Raw genomic sequence first — 24,791 nt, 5'->3', positions numbered from 1 at the left:
GTTCTGTCCTGGGACCAATCCTGTTTAATTTATTCATAAATTATCTAGAGGAGGGGATATCTAGTACAATCTCAGTGTTTGCGGATGATACTAAACTAAGCATGCCAATATCTTCTATGCAGGATGTGGAAACCTTACAAGCGGACCTGAACAAAATAATGGGGTGGGCAACTACATGGCAGATGAGGTTTAATGTTGAAAAATGTAAAGTATTGCACTTGGGTGCCAGACCAGAAAGCAAGCTACTCACTAGGGGGGGGGGGACCTCTGGGTGAGTCCAGGATGGAAAAGGACCTGGGGGTACTGGTAGACAACAGGCTTGGCAGTGGCATGCAATGCCAAGCCGCTGCAAGCAAAGCCAACAGAATACTGGATGCATAAAAAAGGGGATTCACTCCAGAAATAAAGAGATTATTCTCCCACTCTACAAGACTCTGGTCCGGCCACATCTGGAGTATGCTGTCCAGTTCTGGGCACCAGTCCTCAGGAAGGATGTGCTGGAACTGGAGAGAGTCCAGAGAAGGGCAACAAAAATAATTAGGGGAATGGAGGACATCAGCTATGAGGAAAGACTACAAGCACTGGACTTATTCTCTCTCGAGAAGAGATGATTGAGGGGGGATATGATATCAATGTACAAATATTGTACTGGCGACCCTAGCATAAGGAACAAACTATTCAGAGAAAGGGAATACAATAAGACACGTGGCCACTCACTAAAACTAGAGGAAAGGCGGTTTAACCTTAAAATACGTAGGGGGTTCTTCACTGTGAGAGCAGTAAGGATGTGGAATTCTATTCCACAAGCAGTCGTATCAGCAGGGAGCATTGATAGTTTCAGAAAACTATTAGATAGGCACCTTAAAGACCACAACATACAGGGGTATACAATGTATGGTTAACAGCAAACACACACACACACACACATCATAGGTTGAACTGGATGGACTGATGTCTTTTTTCAACCTCACTAACTTTGTAACTATGAATTTCATATAAAAAAAAAATGTGAAAAATATTATTTTTTCAAAATTGTCGCTTTTTTTTGTTTATAGCGCAAAAAGTAAAAATCGCACAGGTGATCAAATACCACCAAAAGAAAGCTCTGTTTGTGGGGAAAAAAGGACGTCAATTTCATTTGGGTACAGTGTCGCACGAACATGCAATTGTCCGTTAAAATCACGCAGTGCCGAATCGCAAAATAGGCCCTTGTCTTGGAGCAGCCAAATCCTCCGGGGCTTAAGTGGTTAAATGTATTTTTACTAGTAATAGCAGAAATCAGTGACTTATAGCGGGACTGCGATATTGCGGCAATCAGACACTGAAACTTTTTGGAAACCAGTGACACTAATACAGTTATCCAGATATCCTATATACACTGTCACTGTACTAATAACACTGGCTGGGAAGTGGTTTAACATCTAGGGCACTCAAAGGGTTAAATGTGTGCCTAACCAGTGTTTTGGTGTACTATGTGTGCTGCTTTTACTAAGGGAAGTGATGGACTTTATTCCCTGCTTTGAGGGGGAAAGAAAATTAATAACTTCCCTGCCGACAGGACAGAGGTCTGCTTGTTTACATAGGTAGAGCTCTGTCTTGTGTCTCTTCCCAACGATTGGCGGTCATCCATTGGCCCGCACCCGCTGATCAGTATCTGCGATACGGTCAGCAAGCGTTTAATTGAACACACTGAAGTTAGAAGCTGACTGGTTACTATATACAGCTGCACCAGACTCTATATGCATCTGTTTTAGTAAATGCCCCCCACTGTGTGGATATGGGCAAATGACAACTTTCCCTTCCCTACATTTTACATTAAAATATTGCAAATCCTAGCAAGAAAAAGTTAAAATCTACTATAAATCTAGGGCAAAATCTATCTAAAACTTGAACCCATAGTGGTAAATGTCAGCTGGTCTGACACGGGTAATACTAATTAGGAACAGTTTATAGCGTCAGTTTAATGGCCACAGCCACCTTTGAGGTCAGTCTTCATGCTATATACTGTGTGGTGCTCAATTTAAATTGCAGTTGCCCATCTTATTGTTTATTCATACTGCCTAACTGGTGTTTTGTGTGTTGCCAAGTCTCCACAGCAACTAATTAAATTTAAACTTTTAGCTATTAGCTGATAACAGCATTTTCTCTTTTGGAATTAACCCGGGCAGCTGTTGCTGCTGATGATGAGAACCTAATGCCAGCAGGAAGCAGTGTGAGGATGCAAAAGATAAACAAATACTCTTCTCCACCTAAGTAAAAGGTAAAATCCCCATTTAAAACCAGCTTAAAAGTGCAGTGTCTGTATGATTAAAATAGTGTAAATTCTGCAAAATAATATTATAAATCTAAACTAGGAAAGCATAAAAACAGTACATTCTTACAAATTTAGATTTTTTATTTTATGCTGCAGTCACCAAAATACAGTCACTTACCTGTAATGTCCCACGTTGTGCAAATTGATCTTCTGTCCTGTGATTCCCAGTCCTCGAACTTCCAGGTAAGGGGGGGGGGGGGGGGGATTATAGTTTTGGGTATAAGAATGCAATGCATTTCAGAAATTCCCAATGGCAGGCTGCCCCCCTCCTCCACTGATAAAAAGTCCATTCATTGATTTTACTAGATTCACACTGATGCAATGGGGGACACCGCATGTAATTCACACAGGAAGATCAGCACATTCCTGTGCAAAGTATGTCTCTAGGGTGCAAACTGAGCCATGGATTTGTATGCTCAAATCGCATCGCGTTCACACCAAACTTGTGCAGGACCTTTTTTTGTCCACACCAGAATCGGATCGCATGGGTGTTCGATTCTGCAAATTGCACTGCGTTTTGCAAACAGATTGCAGGGTGTCAATAGCTTAATAAACACTCCACAATTGGTTCGCATGAATAGATTGCGATTCTGATGTGGTGCGGAACCTGCAGCAAATTCGTTGTGAATTCGCACCGCATCTAGATTGAACCGAGGCTAAATGTAACATGGTCTGCAAAATGGGGAGAGGATTCTATCATTCATGCATCCACAATGGTGTTCCACAGTCAGGAGCTCCTGAAAGGCATTGCAATCTTTAGCTGGTCATACACTAGTAGATTTCCAAATAAATGTTCATACAAAAATTCTCAGTTCAATTGAAGATCTGACAAATGTAGTTAGAAAGTAGTTAAAAATGTAAATTGCTTTTAACAATCAATTTTAGAATTAATGCACTCTCTCCTCAATGGAGTAAAAAATGAATGGTGATAAGGATTGCAAAATTGAACAAACGTTCCTAAAACAAAATATTGGAAATTAAATCCTAGTACAGGCCAGCTTTAGTCCCAGGCTATTACCCCCTTCAGCTTCAGAAGTTTAGAGCTGTGAAGAGTACTGTTCAACAAAGAAAACATGCTCTGCTGCAAAGTACCTGAGAGATCGGGAACAGGTGCTCTGGCCAAAATGCCTTTGGAAAGTAATATTAATATCGTAACACAATGAAGCCGGCTGCTAAATAACATCCATTGCATCAATTCTTTCTTGGCTGCATTGCAGGATACAGCAGTAACACGTGTTTCGTCTGAAGACTTAGGCTCCTTTCACACGGCCCGCATTCCGTTGCAGACCGCTCTCTGCTCAGCGGGGATCAATCCGCTATCCCCACTGAGCAAGCAGATGACAGCTCCGTCTCTGCACTGTGTGCGGAGAGGGAGGTGTCAAGAGCCCCACTGCTCTCATCCGATCCGATCCCCAGGACGGATGGAAAATAGGGTTTCCACCTGTCCGGATTTCACGGACAGGATCGGATGCGGATGGCAGCAGACATGTCACCGCTGACATCCGCTGCTCCATAGGGATGCATGGAGGATCCGATCAGATCGGCCTAAAAAAACTGACAGTCTGATTCTGATCGGATCGTTCGTGTGAAAGGACCGTAACCCATGAGCTGTGAAGAGGACTGGGCATTACAGCTGTCAGTGTTCCCATTGGAGAGATTTGCCCTCACTTCCAGTTCAAGTGACAAATGCCTACAGTACCTCACTGTATACAAGGCCAAAAAGTTTTGGCTGGAATTGATGTTTTGAACTTGATTACAGTATATCAATGGTCCACTTCACTAGTAGGCTGTGTGACCAATACATTTACATGTTGCCATGATTTTCCTCCCTAAACCTAGTACACACGATCAGAAAATCGGAAGAGCAATACCGCATTCTAGGTGGTCGTACAATAATAACCTGTTCGCTAGCACACAGCTTGCGAGAGCCGATCAGGACAATTTATCCAAAATTATCCGAAGGGACAAACATGAACATTTTTCTCGTACGATACCAGATTGTACGATTTTCCTTTAATCAGTACAGTATTTGCCCGAAAAAAAAAAAATCGTAAGAGCAAGTTCATGCATGCTCGGAAACACAAGATAACATTACAATACAACACATTACATCGCTTCCAAAGTTGTATTCTGACGTACGAGAATTTTCTTAAGTTTAGTAACTTCTTCATTTTTGATATGAGACTAGCATGCAAAAAAAAAAACGGAAATCATTAGTCCGATATGGTCATCGATTTAGAGGCAGTTCAAGTCACTGACAACATCTACATGAAGTTATAATGAAAAGTCCCTTTTTAGGGGCAGGTGTGGAGACAAATAAGCCTGTATGAAGACATAAAGGAAGGGTTTTCTTTACTTTTGGTCTAATGTGAACCTGTCATTTAAAGTTTTGCTTATTAACTAAAATTAATAAAGTAAAAAAAGGTACAGGTGCATCTCCAAAGCATTTTTACCTTGTGTCTAGGGAAGGGGCTGGAAACCCTGCCTGCAAACATGGTCTTATCATCCCTCCAAGTTGAGATTTAGGGCTCTTTCACACTATCCGTCCGTCAGATGGACTCCGTTTATCTCAGCGGGGGATCGATCCGCCGATCCCCCGCTGAGCAGGAAGATGACAGCTGTTCTCCGCTCTGTGTGGGGAGACACAGCTGTCAGGTACCCATACATCTCTATGGGGGAATCGGATGGGAACGGACCGTCGGAAGGAGTGAGCCTAAGCTCAGCCTGAATGCGGTGTGTTTTACATGTGCTTTGGAGTGCGAGTGCAGTGTGAATTTGTGGTGCGATTTTGCTTTACAGTTGTGATTCAAATGCAATTCTGCGAGGAGGAGAGAAGAGCAGGAGCAGGGGAAAAGTAAAATCTAAAAAAGAAAAAAAAAACTGCTCGATTTGAACAGAGATGCGACTTGCCTACGGTTCCATTGCAGTCTATAGAGCTTAAAATCGCACCGCACCGAACACGCACAGGCCCTATTTTGTTACCACATCAGACTCGCACCACATAGATGTGAATGGCCGTCATGGAAAACAATGTTACTTCACTTGACATATGAATCTATGCGTTCTGGAATGCTCCTGAACCGCATTAGTGTGAACCAGGACGGTCTCATTTTGGAAGCTATTCTATGTGACCAGGATCTTGGACTTCCTTTCCTTGCAGTGAATTGTGAAAGCGAGTTGGAATTACAACTCACCTGCAGAAAAAGAAAAGGGGATGGTTAGGAAATGGGTGCTCAGAAGGATGATGTGGGTGAAATAAACACCAGGAAGAACTCGAATAAGTGAGTATTCTAATATCTACAGCAGATGTCCACAAACTTTCTATGAGAGCCACATTATTTTACAAATGTTTGTGGGCAAAGAAAAAAAAAAACAGTTTTATAAATTAATGCATAGCATTTAAAATAATTAAAATTAATTCAATTAATTAAATTTGTTTAACCAGAGATTTTTTTTTCTATAATCGCATGATAGGATTCAGAACAACAGGGAAAGAACTTCCGTAAAACAAAGCAAAGAAATTCCTTCAAAAAACTTGACCAGTAATAAAGTTTGAACAAAAATACATTTTGTCTGCAACTTACCCATCTGAATCCCCCCTTACACAAGAGTCATAGAAAAGTGAGGGCAGAAAAAAAAAAACTGGTCAATTAAGTCTGCCCCCCTTTTTTCCCCCCATTATATGGGTTTTGCAGGTTTTTCCCCCGTAACTTTTTTGTCTGTGTATAGATCTAGGTTTGTCCCAAGCATGTTTGAAACCACTTACTATTGATTGACTCACCACCTCTGCTGGGAGTCTATTCCAAGCATTAACTACTCTTTCAGTAAAGTAATAAATTCGAAGATTAGTTTTGAATTTTCCTCCAGTTAGTTTGAGGTCATGTCTCCCCCCCCCCCCCCCCTGTTCTTGATTTTGGTTTGACATTGAAAGTACCAACCCCTTGAACCTTCACCCCCTTTATGTATTTAAAGGTTCCTATCAGGTCTCCCCTTTCCCTTCATGTGTTCTCATCAAAACGAAATGCAGAAATGCGTTAGCCATTTGCTTTTAACCTGGTCATGTTGAAATAAACCTTTAAGATGGATTTCCAGAGTTTGTTTGAGGTTCCTTCCCATCAGAGGGCCTCCCTTACATCAGACTCCACACCAGAGTCCCCCTTACCTCAGGGTCTCCATCAGAGTCCACCCTTTAATAAGTGAGAGTCTGACCTTACCTTACATATTTGCAGCGTGGCTGAAGTAGCAGGGTGGGAGCATGGTTGTAACAGAAAGGTGGTAGCCGCAAGGCGGAGCAGGTCTGGACAGAGGAAGTGCTTTATTCCTGTGAATGATGAGGCAAGCATGTGATTGGTTGCAAGTAGACCTCAAGTCACCTGCAGGGAGACCTATGTGCGACAGTCAACTTGTCAGATTTAGGCCTCATTCACACAGAGAACACCCGTTCAAGGGCTGTTTGCCCTGGTGTTCCGTGCATCCGTGCGCAGGCAGTCCCATTCATGGCTAATGGTAGCAGTGGCTGCATGGGCAAAGCCCCTTTTTCCAATTTGACATCCTAGTGAATAAATGTCACCAATTGTAGACAGATTAAGTTCAGAGACACACACCCACATGAATGTCAAATTGGGAGCAGCAGCTGGGTCCATGCAGCCTTTTCCAATAGACAAATGGAATTGTCTGCACACAGAAGTATAAACGCCTGTGCATTACGTGCGTGCAAACACGGCCCTCACACAGGTCTACACAAAGTGGCGCTCCACTCAAAAAGGGGACGTTTAAGCACTCCTCCTCTCCTCCCCTCCCCCATTTGGCATACAGTGCCTTGCGAAAGTATTCGGCCCCCTTGAACTTTGACCTTTTACCACATTTCAGGCTTCAAACATAAAGATATAAAACTAATTTTTTGTGAAGAATCAACAACAAGTGGGACACAATCATGAAGTGGAACGAAATTTATTGGATATTTCAAACTTTTTTAACAAATAAAAAACAAAAATTGGGCATGCAAAATTATTCAGCCCCTTAAGGTGATACTTTGTAGCGTCACCTTTTGCTGCGATTACAGCTGTAAGTCGCTTGGGGTATGTCTCTATCAGTTTTGCACATTGAGAGACTGAAATTTTTGCCCATTCCTCCTTGCAAAACAGCTCGAGCTCAGTGAGGTTGGATGGAGAGCGTTTGTGAACAGCAGTTTTCAGTTCTTTCCACAGATTCTCGATTGGATTCAGGTCTGGACTTTGACTTGGCCATTCTAACACCTGGATATGTTTATTTGTGAACCATTCCATTGTAGATTTTGCTTTATGTTTTGGATCATTGTCTTGTTGGAAGACAAATCTCCGTCCCAGTCTCAGGTCTTTTGCAGACTCCATCAGGCTTTCTTCCAGAATGGTCCTGTATTTGTCTCCATCCATCTTCCCATCAATTTTAACCATCTTCCCTGTCCCTGCTGAAGAAAAGCAGGCCCAAAACATGATGCTGCCACCACCATGTTTGACAGTGGGGATGGTGTGTTCAGGGTGATGTGCTGTGTTGCTTTTACGCCAAACATAACGTTTTGCATCGTTGCCAAAAAGTTCGATTTTGGTTTCATCTGACCAGAGCACCTTCTTCCACATGTTTGGTGTGTCTCCCAGGTGGCTTGTGGCAAACTTTAAACAACACTTTTTATGGATATCTTTAAGAAATGGCTTTCTTCTTGCCACTCTTCCATAAAGGCCAGATTTGTGCAGTATACGACTGATTGTTGTCCTATGGACAGAGTCTCCCACCTCAGCTGTAGATCACTACAGTTCATTCAGAGTGATCATGGGCCTCTTGGCTGCATCTCTGATCAGTCTTCTCCTTGTATGAGCTGAAAGTTTAGAGGGACAGCCAGGTCTTCGTAGATTTGCAGTGGTCCGATACTCCTTCCATTTCAATATTATCGCTTGCACAGTGCTCCTTGGGATGTTTAAAGCTTGGGAAATCTTTTTGTATCCAAATCCGGCTTTGAACTTCTCCACAACAGTATCTCGGACCTGCCTGGTGTGTTCCTTATTCTTCATGATGCTCTCTAAACGGACCTCTGAGACTATGGCTGGCCATACACTATACAATTTTCTTATTCAATTTCCTTTAGATTTACCTTAAACTATGTAGTACAAGGGCCTGCCTGATTGCATACAAATTGAAAGTTTGTAGGCTTGACCCTATATTACATGGTTTTGGTAAATCTAAAGGAATGTTGAACAAGAAAATTGTATAGTGTATGGCCAGCCTATCACAGTGCAGGTTCATTTATACAGAGACTTGATTACACACAGGTGGATTCTATTTATCATCATTAGTCATTTAGGTCAACATTGGATCATTCAGAGATCCTCACTGAACTTCTGGAGAGAGTTTGCTGCACTGAAAGTAAAGGGGCTGAATAATTTTGCACGCCTAAATTTTCAGTTTTTTATTTGTTAAAGTTTGAAATATCCAATAAATTTCATTCCACTTCATGATTGTGTCCCACTTGTTGATTCTTCACAAAAAATTACAGTTTTATATCTTTATATAAATAAAATGGAAGGTGATGGCGCTGCTTATTTTATAAAGTGCAAATAAATATGAGATGTTTAAATATAAATATGATTGAGGAGTAAGTTAATAGATAAAAGATGCGGAGGTAAAAAAACCAATAACCAAGTAAAAAGATCAAACGTATGGTGTTATAAGGGATATAAAATAATCTAAAAATATTTTAAAGGTATATAAGAGAAACAACCACCAGAGGGCGTAATAAATAGCAAGATGTGACAATAAATATGCTTGTGTATATGCCAAAATAAAAATAAACAATGTAAATATATGACAATACTAAATGAATTAATAAAATTTATAAAAGGTGTTGGTTCCGCAAGTGATAATATAAATAATAGTGGATGAATTAAATAATAAATAAATAGTGAAAAGGTGATAAATGTGCGGGAAACTTTTATGCACGGGATGGGTGTGCAAAAAAAACGGTTGGTATACAGTGCAACAAAAGGTGATAACAATAAATATATCAAGGTGAATCAAAAATAAATGTGCCAAAAAAATTTTTTATAAATATGCAGGTGGATACAAAGGTGCGGGAAATCTATTTGTGCAACGTGCAAAAAAATTGTGATATTAAATCAGTCCATATAATAAAAATGAGTCCATAAAATAGTGGTGATAACAAAAATATAGGTGTACAGGATGTCTTACGGTGACCCCCAAGGTGGGTGACTGGTGAGTGGTAAAGTGGCCCCTGGTAGAAAGACCTACTCACCAGATGTACCCACCCCACACAGGGGTATAGAGCGGGTACTGAAGAGGTATCTTTTAATCCTGGCTCTGTGTAGTAGTTCCCTTCCTAGGGGAGATGTGATATGGAGTCCGGAGTGTCCTAAGTGGGGTCCGGTAGTGAAATATTGTGGTATCCAAAGCCTTGTGGGTAGATCAAGTATGGCCACTCAAGCGCCGTCACGTCACTTCCGGTTCCGGTCTCTGGTTGGAACGCATTGCGTTCCGGGACGCCGATACCTCGCTGTTTTCCCATTTTGTATATGTGAGTACCCATTTTGCTGCTGGAATTAACATTAAACTTTTTAGCAAAACGATAATACACTATCGAGCTCTTTTTTTCCTTCCATCCATATACCCTTGAGTGGCCATACTTGATCTACCCACGAGGCTTTGGATACCACAATATTTCACTACCGGACCCCACTTAGGACACTCCGGACTCCATATCACATCTCCCCTAGGAAGGGAACTACTACACAGAGCCAGGATTAAAAGATACCTCTTCAGTACCCGCTCTATACCCCTGTGTGGGGTGGGTACATCTGGTGAGTAGGTCTTTCTACCAGGGGCCACTTTACCACTCACCAGTCACCCACCTTGGGGGTCACCGTAAGACATCCTGTACACCTATATTTTTGTTATCACCACTATTTTATGGACTCATTTTTATTATATGGACTGATTTAATATCACAATTTTTTTGCACGTTGCACAAATAGATTTCCCGCACCTTTGTATCCACCTGCATATTTATAAAAAAAATTTTTGGCACATTTATTTTTGATTCACCTTGATATATTTATTGTTATCACCTTTTGTTGCACTGTATACCAACCGTTTTTTTTGCACACCCATCCCGTGCATAAAAGTTTCCCGCACATTTATCACCTTTTCACTATTTATTTATTATTTAATTCATCCACTATTATTTATATTATCACTTGCGGAACCAACACCTTTTATAAATTTTATTAATTCATTTAGTATTGTCATATATTTACATTGTTTATTTTTATTTTGGCATATACACAAGCATATTTATTGTCACATCTTGCTATTTATTACGCCCTCTGGTGGTTGTTTCTCTTATATACCTTTAAAATATTTTTAGATTATTTTATATCCCTTATAACACCATACGTTTGATCTTTTTACTTGGTTATTGGTTTTTTTACCTCCGCATCTTTTATCTATTAACTTACTCCTCAATCATATTTATATTTAAACATCTTATATTTATTTGCACTTTATAAAATAAGCAGCGCCATCACCTTCCATTTTATTTATCTATCTTTATAGCCTTTGGCTATAGTTTAAGGGAGGCTGCAGCTTATTTGTGCACATACTGTACTAATCCCTTGATATCCTTAGCGCGGATTTATTTATCCACATTATATCTTTATATGTTTGAAGCCAGAAATGTGGTAAAAGGTTGAAAAGTTCAAGGGGGCCGAATACTTTCGCAAGGCACTGTATATATATTTTTTTTTTGGGGAGGGGGGGGTGGGGGTACCTATTTTTGACGAGTACCAGCTCCCACTTACCTAGGCGATCCTAGCAAAAGTCCTCCTCTCCCCCTGCAGTCTTCTGGGACATATCACAGGTCCCAGAAGACTGCCAGGCCATTCAGCAGGCACGGAATGACTCACGCATGGGCTGAGCTATTCCGGCTGTGAAGCCGCAAGCAGTCACAGCCGGGTGCCCACAGTTGGGATGCCGGTGCCGGGTAGAGGAGAGGGAGAAAAGCATTGGTTTAGGTGGCCACATCTCTGGATACTGGGACAGGTGAGTGTGTGTTTATTAAAAGTCAGCAGGCACTACCTGTTGTCAATACTTTGCTGATGGCGAAAATACTGGTCCCTTACTAGTGGTGCTAGCTAGTTCCCAATCTCCGACAAATATTGCTTCTATTAATAGAGCTTTAGGGGTGCTCACTCATGACCCAGAGGAATTTTGGGAGCCTTTCAGGCATTTTACAGCAGTAAAGTATGATACGCACCCCAACAATTAACTGACTTCTTGGACCCCCTTAAGATTCCTCACTTGAACAGTGTTGATTTGAACCTGCTCAACTCTCCCATTACACTGGAAGAATTATGCAAGGAAGCGACTGAGGCTCCTAATTCATGCCAAGGGTGCCCTTTGTCCCCTCTTTGGTTCGCCCTGGCGGTCAAACCCTTGGCAGTGGCAATTCATCAATCAAACACCATTGTTGGTTTCAAGTGGGGATTGACGGAAGACAAATTGGCCCCATATGGGGATGACGCTATTTTTTTTGGAGATGCTAACAAATCCTTTTCTCCCTTATGTCCCTTATTACCTCTTTTGGGTTCTTTTCAGGATTTTTGATTAATTGGGACAAATTAGTGCTCCTCCCATTAGATGATCAACAGATGGTCATTCCTCCCTGTGCACAGTAGATAAAAATTGTCCCTGGGTTTAAACGCCTTGGAGTCTGGGTTTATCCTGATGTACTTATCTGAAATATAACTTACAACCTTTACTAGACAAATTTAAAACTAAAAGCAAGACATGGTGCAAACTCCATCGGTTGTGGGTAATGCGAACCTAGTTAAAATGATTTGGGCCCCCCAATTATTATATATTTTTACACAACTCACCTGTATGCGTTCTGCAGCTGTGGTTCAAGAAGATAGACTCTCTTTTCACATTCTAATATGGAAGGGGAAACAACCTATGATTCGTTAACCCATTTACAGCCTAAAGATGGTGGAGGTTTGGCTGTTCCCTACTACAGTACTAGACTTTTTTTGCATTTCAGCTGCAACATTCAAGCTTCATTATTAAACAAACAAACAAAGTGAAGCTGCGCTATATATGACCAATCATATATAAATAAATATATATAAAAAATATATTCAACTAATGTATAAAACATGCACACTGGTGATAACAGTGAAGTGATAATCAAAATAAATGTGTAATTAAATAACACAGGATAAATAAAGGGTAATAAAGTCCCAAGAGCAATTGGTATGACAAAGGCTATAGAGAATAAACAGTCCTCCACCACAACAACTTAGATAAAAATTCTCCTCCACGGTGCGTCTGTCAGTAAGGAATGCCTGTGAGCTTACCAGATAATGGTAATCAATGAGCCAATCAAATAAATCCCTGTTGAATCCAGATCGAGATGCCGGTGTAAATATGAATTACCAGGGACCGTCAATAATTTAGAGGTTCCACCATAAATCAGACTCAGAGCACATATGCCAGAAGCATGTAGCTATTATTATTGTTCACTCATCTAGGGTGTCCACATCTTCCCTCTCATTGTTCTTCCTCTGTGAGGGCACGGCCGCGCAATTGTCCGTTAAAGTAACGCAGTGCCGAATCGCAAAATATGGCCTGGTCATTAAGGGGGCAAATCCTTCCGCTCTTAAAAGTGATTAAGGTTGGATATGTTGGGTATATATTTACTTGGTGCAACTTCATTTTTTATATCTTACAAAAAGATTGAGTAATATATCGCATTTGTGCCCTTAAATTCATTCTAGTGTATTTTTTACTGAAATTTTGCGCTTGATAAACTATTGCGCTAAAATCATGTGACATAAAAATATGGAACTACCAATATTTTTTCTCTAAGGTCTCTGCTTTCAGAAAATATATAATGTTTTGGGGGTTTTAGGTATTCTTCTAAAATGATTTTAAAACTTGTGCAAAGTCATATCATTGCTGGTTTACAAAATATTTCAGTTCTTTCTTTTCCTTATGAAATAACCCTGAAAGAATGCACCACACATTTCAGAAAGTGCATCACACATGCAGGATATAATAGAAGTCTATGGCAAAGGGCAGCTAACTCAGGAAGGTTGTAGAATCACTCAGTTGCACCCGCGATGTAGTTAAACTGCATCACATCCGTGTGAAAGCAACCTTATAGGGGGCTCAGAACAGTAAAGGTAAATTTACATTTGCAGTTTGGTGGGTGGAAAAACCCCATAATTAAAACATGTTTTTATCAGCCCCGCCCAAACCACACCCCCTTTGGCTGCAGTGCATGCCGCAGCAGGAGTTTTATGCCCTGTTGTGGTTGGTGGGTGTAACACCTACCAAGCATTACCCAAAGGAATGGGGCTGCTCTGCCAGTGCCCTGCAACATTGTACACTACAGCAAACAAAGGGTTTAAGCAGGCAGCATTGTGTTGCTTTCTCACCATCTGCATTAACCCCTTGGACCCTGCAGAAGAACAAAGTTGCGGGGCACTTGCAGAGTGGCCTCATTTACCTGAATGGGACCAGATTTGGCAAGCGGTAGCACCAGCCAAAAGCAAAAGGGGGCCCAATTCCTGCTGCGGCATGTGTACACCTTTGGCTGCTGCCTCAGCAGCTAAAGTGGGGAGGGACAGGGGGCTGTAAAATCACAACTCAACCGCAGGGTTTTAAACCCCCATCCCAACTTTACGTGTAAACGAGCCCTAGGGGTGCCGCTGCCAAATGCAACTAAGAGATCATTCACAAGTGCAGCAGGCACTGCTGCTCCTCTGAAAAGCAATTAGAGTGTTTAAAAAGGTGGTGAAGAGGAGATATGTTACTGTGTAATGCACGCAATTGCGACATGGCAGTATGGCAATGTTTACTGTGCAATGCACCTGATTGTGACACAGCAGTACAGGGATTTGGGGTTTAAAACCGGTGTAAGGAGGTGAAACTGTGCTCGGTGATCTTTGTCTTCTCCCATGTTGTTCAGGTAGATCTCCACCTTTTTTAAGTTGCCTACACCTGCTTTATAATTTTCACACAGACAGAATAATGTATACTGAATTGGGTTATTTGTACCAAAGAAATGTAGCACACTACATTTTGTCATACATTTTGAAAAAATAAAATCTTGCAAACAAATAATCTAACAGAAACGAAGAATGCTCTCTTTTTTTTTTCAAGTTTTGGTATTTTTTCATTTATATATCAAAAAATTAAAAACAACCAAAAAACCTATTTGTGTGAATTAAAAAAATTATATAAAAATTTCATTGGCATACAGTGTTGCATGACCAAACAATTAACAGTTAAAGTAGCACAATGCTGAATATCAAAAAATGCCCTGCTCATGAAAGGGTAAAGCCTTCCAGGGGTCAAGTAGGTAAAGTGCATTTCACAAATCGAAACTTTCAAATATCGAAAAAAAAAAAAATGGTTACCTTGTTTGCCAAGGGCTTGACCCTTTTTATAGCCCATCTTCTGAAGTAAAGCAAATCCTTTGTTTTCATTACTAAGGGCCTTATTGAGAACAGTGTCTCTGCTCTCTTTTTCCACCTCCTTCAAGCTTTTCTGTCTATTCTTAATGTTACTTTCCTTATGCCGTTCTTCCTTCTGATAGGATGCCTTGACACTTCTGGGTACAGGTATTCCTGGTCGAACATCTTTTCTGAAACAAAAGTAAAAGAAACAAATCTAAAAATGAATGGCACATACTTTAGCGTTTGCTCTTTTAACATAACCTCTCTTCAAAAACGGAATTTTTCTATGAGATACTAATGCTATCCAATAAACACTGCAACCATCAAGTAGGATATTTCCCCCAATTTACATCAATCTGGGCCCAAGCAATAGAGGGTCAGAGGGAGTGTACTTTTTGAAGCCTGAGCTGTGTAACCCTCTGTCTGTTTTCTGCATCACTAATCACATTCAGGCCTCGTTCACACCATGGTGCAGAGACATCAGTTTTTCTGCACGCATTCTGCAAGGGCACAAAAAAACAAAACAAAAAAACAAACAATGGTTCTCTATAAGCCCTGTTCACATCACAACACTGATATCACGTGCATTTTTTTTTTTTTTTGCGCAGGAATCTGCAAGGTGTATGCCATTTTCTGCATGGGAAAAAACTGACATGACATCAACATTGGTGTGGACATGGCACATAACAGACGTGCATGAAAACTGATGTTAACGCTCATGAAAACTAGGGCTCGTTCACACCATACAAGCATGAAAACCGATGGAAACAATGCAGATTTCACTAGCAGAGACAGTTTACCTCAGTTTGTAATGCACGAGGACATAATTTTTCATTCATGTCAGTTATGTGCCCCATTCACACCAATGTTGTCATGTTAGTTTTTTTCCCACGCAGAAAACTGCATACACGTTGCAGAATCCTGCGCAGAAAAAAAAATGCATTTTGTGGTGTGAACAGGTACATACAGAAATTTTTTTTTTGAGCCCTTGCAGAACGCGTGCACAAAAAACTGACTTCTTTGTACCATGGTGTAAACAGGGCCGTCAACAGATGAAAAAATTTGGTTTCCCCATCAGTTTTTATGTACGTATGGTGTGAATGAGCCTTCAAACTTACAAGGCAGGTTTTCTAATGTCTGAGAAAATGTACGGTTCTTGCATTTATGCATCTGGGTAACATGGTATACTTACTTGTTCTGTGCAATGGAACCTCCTCCTCTGGGGTCCCTCACTGCCATTTTGGGGGACTCCTCTAGTGTGTGCTCCGTAGCTCTGTTCTATAGGGACACGCGTGGGCATGCTCCCAAGCCCTGCTGTATGCTTCCATAGACACACACAGCACAGCTTTATCTCCCCCCCCACACACACACACACACACACACACACAGAATTTGCTTGACAGTACCCGGAGTCAGAGTCTCCCGCTGCTGCCCAAAGTCCTACAAAAAGGAGAGAGACAGAGACCAGTGCCGCTGCAGAAGGGCAAAGCGCTGAATCAAGATAGAACTCAGGTAAGTATATAGGGTGGGGTGGTTACAATTACTGGGACCTTATTTACTTTAAAACAGGGAATGCATTAAGGTCAAAAATATCTTACTTTAAAATGACTTTAACATAGAGCTGCACAATTCTGGATAAATTGAGAATCACAATTTGTTTGCTTAAAATAGAGATTATGATTCTCTCACGATTCTTGGCGTAACATCTTTCACCAAAAAAAATTGGGCTAACTGTTTGTTTTTTTATTCATTGAAGTGTATTTTTTCCCTAAAAAAAAAAAAAAAAAGATGATATTTTTGACTTACTGTAAAATCCATTTTTCTGATGTTCATTGACGGACACAGCTCCTGATTCCTCAACCATTGGGTTATCCTGCCCCCTACAGGAGTAGGACACTAGGCAGGGAAAAAAAAAAAAAAAAAAAAAAACTTGATTACACCTATGGGGCAGTCCCAGGGGGTATACTCCCACTTCCTGCTATAGGTACTCACTCTGTTACAAGCAGTGTCAAAAGAAAAAAACCAAACTCGAGGGGTGGGTGCTGTGTCCATCAATGAACATCAGCGAAATGGATTTTATGGTAAGTCAAAAATCCCTTTTTCTCTTTCGTTCATTGAAGGACACAGCTCCTGATTCTTCTTAACCATTGGGACGTCCCAAAGCAGTGTCAAGCATGAGGGGTTGGAAACAGCAGAAAAAAAATCCCAAGGCTGACCATAGCCAACCAGGTAACATGGAGCTCAACCAAAAAAAAAAATTGGAGCTCCCCTAAAAAAAACATACACCCTCAAAGAGGACCAGGTCCTCTAAACGGCAGCAAGCAAAAACCTTGCGGCCAAAAGAAGCATCCGCAGATGCCAACACAACCACTTTACAAAAACATTGTAAAAGCAAGCACCGACGACCAGGTGAGGGCTTGTACCTGCATCACTGATGCTTTATGCGGAAAGCCCAGGAGACACTAAGCGCCCTAGTAGAGTGCTCCTAAACAGGGAAAGGAGGAACCTGACCACTGATGCAATAGGCCTGAACCACCATCTCACTGATCCAACTGGAAATGGTTGCAGAAGAAGGGGACAACCCTTTGTGAAGTCCGTTCGTGAGAAAAAAAAAAAAAAGAGTCTGACTTCCTAAAAGACTCTGTAGCTGCCAGGTACACCTTAAATGCCCAGACCACATCCAAGACATGCAAGGCAATTTCCTTCAGATGTTTAGGTCTGGGACACAGGGAAGGCAACACATTGTCTTCATTCAAAAGACAGTCAGAGGCAAACCACCACATTATCCTTGTGAATCACCAAGAGGTGAACGACACGATAACACCATCAGATCCGACACCCTGCATGCAGAGGTTATAGCCACCAAGAAGGTCACCTTCTGGGGTAGCTTAAGCAGGGAAACCTCCTGAATATTTTCAAAGAGAAGCTTCAGTAGACCTGAAAGCAACACATTAAGATTCCAGGGCGGCAATGGAGCCTGCACTGAAAGAACCAAAACTCGGACACCCTGAAGAAAAAAAGGTACGCACCAGGGAGTGTGTGGCCAAAGGTCGTTGGAAAAAGACCACCAAAACCCGATACCTGGCCCTTGATGGTATGCAAGGCCAAATTCTGTTCAACCCCCCCGTCGAAGGAAGGTTAAGATCCGATCCACCGAGGATGAACCCCAAGAGACTCACACCACGCAAGGTACATCTTCCACATACGATGGTAGATCTTCCTAGAGGCAGACTTCCTAGCTTTTAACAGCGTAAGGAATCACTGATTCAAATAAACCTCCATCCTTCAACTCCTTGCGTTCAACAGCCAAGCCGTTAAAGCCAGCGACTGTAAAGCAGGATGGAAGATCAGTCCAAGGGACAGCAGATTCTCCCAGAGAGGAAGTCCCCAAGGAGCATCGGCGACCAGCTGTACCAGTTCAGCATACTAAGACTGGCGAGGCCAGTCTGGAGCCACTAGAATGACCAGAAACCCTTCTGCCTGAATCCTGCACAGGACTCGTGGCAGAAGATTGCGAGGGCTGGAACGAATCAATCAGCCCACCTTAGAATGCCGGCTACTTACCGAGCCGCTAGGACACTTCTTGTGCCCCGTTGGTGATTGAAATAGACCACGGCCGTGGCATTGTCTGAAAGAATATGTACCGGACACCCCTGAAGACGATTGTCCAATGAGCAAAAGTCTGATCGCTCAAAGTTCCAGTACACTAATCGGCAGTCTGGGCTCTGCCAGAGTCCATACCCCCTGCTGAGCACGTCTGTGCTGAGGACGGCTCCGCACCTGAAGAAGGATTTTCCCTGTCAAAGGAGCCGTAGAGCGAAGTCACCTCTAGAGACCATGGATCCTTGATCCATTTCAACAGAAACTCTTTAGCAGAGATCTTGTTTGGAACTGTGCAAAAAAGAACTCCTCAAGGGTGAACACCATCAGGCCCAGAATGCGCACACAAGCCCGGAGAGAGGACCGTCTGCTGAACAGGAGGAAGAAACAGTCTGGCTGAGGCGGAGTCCAGAGTCAGACCCAGATAGTCCAGTTTTTGTGGACAGAACCAAATCAGACTCCTGAATTTTCCAGATCCAATCGAACTCCCTCAAAGTGCACCGAGCAATCTCCAGTAGTCCATCAGAGCAGTTGGAGACTCCATTCGCAGAAGAGGATCATCCAGATACCCCAGTACCGCGATCCTCCGCTCTAAAAAAAACCCTCTAGGGGAAGTGGGGGGGGGGGGAGCTACTTCCCACACCAGGAATAGGGTGGGCACCACTCCGGACAGGAAACCGCTCCTTCATAATGTGGGTGCTGACGGCCAGGAGGAAATGTTGCGACGGCCAAAATCAGTTCATATGCGTCCTCGCAAGACATTTAATTTGCAGGCCAGCCCTCGCCTAGTGGGGCTATGTCACGGCCGACCTAGCATGGAGCTGCGGTCTGCACGCGCTCGGACTGGATGGCCCCCAAGTATCTATATTATCCAGTTCGTCCGGCACTTGATTGTAGTTCTCACAGGAACAAAATAATAAAAAAGAGGAAAACAGAAAATCCATTTCAAATTTAGAAAAATGCCAGGACCAGAGATCCCAGCAAGAAATAGTGCCTATAGCTGAGAGTGGGTGTATACCCCCTGGGACTGCCCCATAGGCATAGTCAAGTTTTTTTCCTGCCTAGTGTCCTTCTCCTGTAGGGGGGCAGTATAATCCAATGGTTAAGAAGAATCAGGAGCTGTGTCCTATGTGTAGTCCCTGTTTTTTGTGTTAAAAAATTTGAAGACTAACCAGATCTCGGAAGCAGGCAGGTTCCATGTCATCTGTGGGCATCTGAAGCCCTCTTCTCTTGATTTCCGGGATTCGGTGCAACTTGCTACCCAGCATGCACCTCCTGATCTCGCGCCTGCACACTGAGTGGCTATCTGTCTTCCCGACAGGTTGCCATAACAATGGCGGCGGCGGACATTCCCGTCTAATTGCTATAGCAAACTGTCAATCATGACATCCCAATCCTCTCATTTGCGTCATTGCTGGTCTGGAAATAATGCAAGATTTTGTTATTAGGCGATTCGCAAGGACTCCTGGGATACATGACGCCACCATCCCAGGAGCCCTTGCAAATCGCCTAGTGACGTAATCGCCTAGGCAGCCTCAGCTGGAAGTGCAGCAGAAGATAAGTTAAAATAGGTATGTACAAATAAACAAAATTGCCATTTATTACAGCATTCAGGATGGACATGAAAAAAATTGGATCTGCAAAAACGGGTGGAACTCCGCTTTAAACTAACCTAACTTACAGAAGGAAGTTCATCCCATTGATGTAAAAGAATGAAATGATATAATGTTTCTCTTATCTCTTAGCGCTGAGCAAGGCTGATTTTTTATTTATTTATTTTTTTATTTGACAGCTTTCTGCTGTGAGCAGAGAATGGCTCTGCACTGAATCGTGGAAATGCCGGATTAGGATTGTGAGGGGGGGGGTTGAATTGAGATTGTGATTTTTTTTAATGATTATTCGTGCAGCTCTACTGTAACATTAAATATCACGTATGCTTTTTAGCACATAGAAAAAGTAAATATACAAACTGGTTTAACTACCTGCCAGCTGCTATTAGGAAATATACTGCGAGTGGGCAGCAGGAACAGGCACGATTGCGTATATGATCGGCTGATTGGGTTATGAGCATGCATGTGCGAGCTTCCTGCTGACCCCTTCTGTGATTGGACACAACACAAGTTTGACAGGTGACTTTAGCCAATGATTTTGTCCAATCAAGTGCAGAGTTCCGTGTTTACAAAAACACAGAACCCTGTTCTGTGAACAGCGATCTGGCTGTTTCTTCTCCCTGAAAAGGCAGGAAGAAAAAACAACAACCAATTAGTAAAGTAAAAGCAGCATACATTGCACATATTTACACACAAAAAATAACCCCTTGATTGCCCCTAGATATTAACTCTTCCCAGCCAATGTCATAAGTACAGAGTCAGTGTACAGTATTATCGCTGATCACTGTAACTAAAAACTTCAGTGTCGGTTAGTGGCCCTCCCAGATAGGATTTGTTAGGGCCAGATTTACGCCACCCTATCATAGTCCCACTATATGTTGCTGATCCCAGCCTGTACCAGTATATAAATGCGTAAATTCCAGTATGTATATATATATATATATATATATATATATATATCCATACCCCCACAATAGTTTGCAGATGCCATAACTTTTGCATAATCTAAATTAGCAGAATACATTTTGGCTTCAAGTGCTGAAGAAATTTGATTTTTTTAAATTGAGTACATTTTATAACAAAGTAGAAATTATTGGGGATTTTTGCTAAAATTTCAGGTAATTTTTCATTTATATAACAACAAAAAAATAACTGGCAAGCTGTGTACCCCAAACCAAGGTGTGATGAAGCGCTCAAGCATTGGTAGCCTCATTCTCCTAGTATTCCCAGGTTTGGAGGCTCTTTAGCAGGTATCTCAGGCATTGGTAGCCTCATTCTCCTAGTATTCCCAGGTTTGGAGGCTCTTTAGCAGGTATCTCAGGCGTTGGTAGCCTCATTCTCCTAGTATTCCCAGGTTTGGAGGCTCTTTAGCAGGTATCTCAGGCATTGGTAGCCTCATTCTCCTAGTATCCCCAGGTTTGGAGGCCCTTTAGCAGGTATCTCAGGCGTTGGTAGCCTCATTCTCCTATTATTCCCAGGTGTGGAGGCTCTTTAGCAGGTATCTCAGGCGTTGGTAGCCTCATTCTCCTAGTATTCCCAGGTTTGGAGGCTCTTTAGCAGGTATCTCAGGCGTTGGTAGCCTCATTCTCCTAGTATTCCCAGGTTTGGAGGCTCTTTAGCAGGTATCTCAGGCGTTGGTAGCCTCATTCTCCTAGTATTCCCAGGTTTGGAGGCTTTTTAGCAGGTATCTCAGGCGTTGGTAGCCTCATTCTCCTAGTATTCCCAGGTTTGGAGGCTCTTTAGCAGGTATCTCAGGCGTTGGTAGCCTCATTCTCCTAGTATTCCCAGGTTTGGAGGCTCTTTAGCAGGTATCTCAGGCGTTGGTAGCCTCTTTCTCCTAGTATTCCCAGGTTTGGAGGCTCTTTAGCAGGTATCTCAGGCGTTGGTAGCCTCATTCTCCTAGTATTCCCAGGTTTGGAGGCTCTTTAGCAGGTATCTCAGGCGTTGGTAGCCTCATTCTCCTAGTATTCCCAGGTGTGGAGGCTCTTTAGCAGGTATCTCAGGCGTTGGTAGCCTCATTCTCCTAGTATTCCCAGGTGTGGAGGCTCTTTAGCAGGTATCTCAGGCGTTGGTAGCCTCATTCTCCTAGTATTCCCAGGTTTGGAGGCTCTTTAGCAGGTATCTCAGGCATTGGTAGCCTCATTCTCCTAGTATTCCCAGGTGTGGAGGCTCTTTAGCAGGTATCTCAGGCGTTGGTAGCCTCATTCTCCTAGTATTTCCAGGTTTGGAGGCTCTTTAGCAGGTATCTCAGGCGTTGGTAGCCTCATTCTCCTAGTATTCCCAGGTTTGGAGGCTCTTTAGCAGGTATCTCAGGCATTGGTAGCCTCATTCTCCTAGTATTCCCAGGTTTGGAGGCTCTTTAGCAGGTATCTCAGGCATTGGTAGCCTCATTCTCCTAGTATTTCCAGGTTTGGAGGCTCTTTAGCAGGTATCTCAGGCGTTGGTAGCCTCATTCTCCTAGTATTCCCAGGTTTGGAGGCTCTTTAGCAGGTATCTCAGGCGTTGGTAGCCTCATTCTCCTAGTATTCCCAGGTTTGGAGGCTCTTTAGCGGGTATCTCAGGCGTTAGTAGCCTCATTCTCCTAGTATTTCCAGGTTTGGAGGCTCTTTAGCAGGTATCTCAGGCGTTGGTAGCCTCATTCTCCTAGTATTCCCAGGTTTGGAGGCTCTTTAGCAGGTATCTCAGGCGTTGGTAGCCTCATTCTCCTAGTATTCCCAGGTTTGGAGGCTCTTTAGCAGGTATCTCAGGCGTTGGTAGCCTCATTCTCCTAGTATTCCCAGGTTTGGAGGCTCTTTAGCAGGTATCTCAGGCGTTGGTAGCCTCATTCTCCTAGTATTCCCAGGTTTGGAGGCTCTTTAGCAGGTATCTCAGGCGTTGGTAGCCTCATTCTCCTAGTATTCCCAGGTGTGGAGGCTCTTTAGCAGGTATCTCAGGCGTTGGTAGCCTCATTCTCCTAGTATTCCCAGGTGTGGAGGCTCTTTAGCAGGTATCTCAGGCGTTGGTAGCCTCATTCTCCTAGTATTCCCAGGTTTGGAGGCTCTTTAGCAGGTATCTCAGGCATTGGTAGCCTCATTCTCCTAGTATTCCCAGGTGTGGAGGCTCTTTAGCAGGTATCTCAGGCATTAGTAGCCTCATTCTCCTAGTATTTCCAGGTTTGGAGGCTCTTTAGCAGGTATCTCAGGCGTTGGTAGCCTCATTCTCCTAGTATTCCCAGGTTTGGAGGCTCTTTAGCAGGTATCTCAGGCGTTGGTAGCCTCATTCTCCTAGTATTCCCAGGTTTGGAGGCTCTTTAGCAGGTATCTCAGGCATTGGTAGCCTCATTCTCCTAGTATTCCCAGGTTTGGAGGCTCTTTAGCAGGTATCTCAGGCGTTGGTAGCCTCATTCTCCTAGTATTCCCAGGTTTGGAGGCTCTTTAGCAGGTATCTCAGGCATTGGTAGCCTCATTCTCCTAGTATTCCCAGGTTCGGAGGCTCTTTAGCAGGTATCTCAGGCATTAGTAGCCTCATTCTCCTAGTATTCCCAGGTTTGGAGGCTCTTTAGCAGGTATCTCAGGCGTTGGTAGCCTCATTCTCCTAGTATTCCCAGGTTTGGAGGCTCTTTAGCAGGTATCTCAGGCATTGGTAGCCTCATTCTCCTAGTATTCCCAGGTTCGGAGGCTCTTTAGCAGGTATCTACATACACCCATGAAAGCCTCCCTTTCATTTCTGTTGTCAATCTCCACCTTGCTCTGATTTCCTGAAATCCCACAACATGCAGATTATTGTACACATTGTAAAACTAATAATAACAATAGAGAGGCTACATGCAGGCTCATCTGCTGGAAGCTGCCCAGTCCAGATCTGCATTGCTCTCAAGGCTGGTTCACTACAACCAGGTCTCTGATTTAGCTTGGCGCCCCCATGGAATAAGACAGAACCATGCGCTGCTTACAATGAATTGATGAAGTTATCGGACATATAATCCTCCTCCTCTTCTTCCCCTGCATTACTCATCTCGATATGTTGTTTAACTTCTTGGCGTAAATCAGCAACAGGAAGGGAGCTAATCAGGGTTACACTGGTACGTCCATAATCTCTTTCCCACCGGAAGCTGCCCTCACATGGTAGGTGCACGAAGCGCCATCTTTAGTGCTGGAATGTAACAAGTCTACTAGTAGGTGGGGAGAGAGTAGCTGACAGGGGTGCGGCTGTGTTGTATACAGCGAAATAGTGTGTAGAAAAATACGTATTGTCGGATTTAATTCCCAGAGATAGTTTACTGGATAATTTAGAAGTTGCTGTAGTAGTAAATGATATATTTTGTCCAATTTTGTAATAAACTCACATTAAAAAATGCTGACAAGTAGGTCTCCTTTTGTCATAAACGCGTCCTCCTGCCTGTCAGTTTCAGGCTCCATTCACACCCTATGCTTTTTGCAGCATTGCATTTTTTTATTTTTTTAAAGGCCCGTACACACGTGCAGATTGTCGGCCGAAAAGATTCGGCCGACGACCGATTTTCGGCTTGTTAGTATGATGCTTCCGACAGCCGACAGCGCACTTTCGGCCGAAAAGAGTCGTGCAAGCATTAAAATTTTTGTATGCCGACACCAGAGCGGCTGATTGTTTGCCAGTCAATACAGAATTCGGCAGACAGACAGCAGATTTGCAAGACTGGGCATGCTCAGAAAAGAAAAAACACAGGGAAAGTTAACCATCACATGACATCACTTCTGCAGTCGGCTGTAGTCGGCGGACAAAATTCTTGTGCAAAAGGGGTAAAAA

At 42.8% G+C, this 24,791-nt stretch overlaps 1 protein-coding gene across 1 annotated transcript in view; it reads right to left on the bottom strand.

Annotated features, from left to right (window-relative positions):
* Positions 1–24,034, bottom strand: part of GPATCH11 (G-patch domain containing 11) — a 193,378-nt gene extending 169,344 nt beyond the window's left edge. Inside the window, exons 1-2 of the mRNA XM_082250256.1 lie at positions 23,959–24,034; positions 14,779–15,005 (exon numbers count right to left, since the gene is read on the bottom strand). Of these exons, the coding sequence (XP_082106382.1) occupies positions 14,779–15,005; positions 23,959–24,020 (289 nt within the window). The 5' untranslated portion in view covers positions 24,021–24,034. The remainder of the gene's footprint in view (positions 1–14,778; positions 15,006–23,958) is intronic.
* Between the last annotated feature and the right edge of the window lie 757 nt (positions 24,035–24,791).

The sequence above is a fragment of the Pelophylax lessonae genome (genome assembly GCF_965119305.1).
Source record: "Pelophylax lessonae genome assembly, chromosome: 3".
In the NCBI taxonomy this organism is placed as follows: Eukaryota; Metazoa; Chordata; class Amphibia; order Anura; family Ranidae; genus Pelophylax; species Pelophylax lessonae.
The sequence above is the reverse complement of the archived record's forward strand: the minus strand, read 5'-3'. Positions and strand labels throughout refer to the sequence as shown.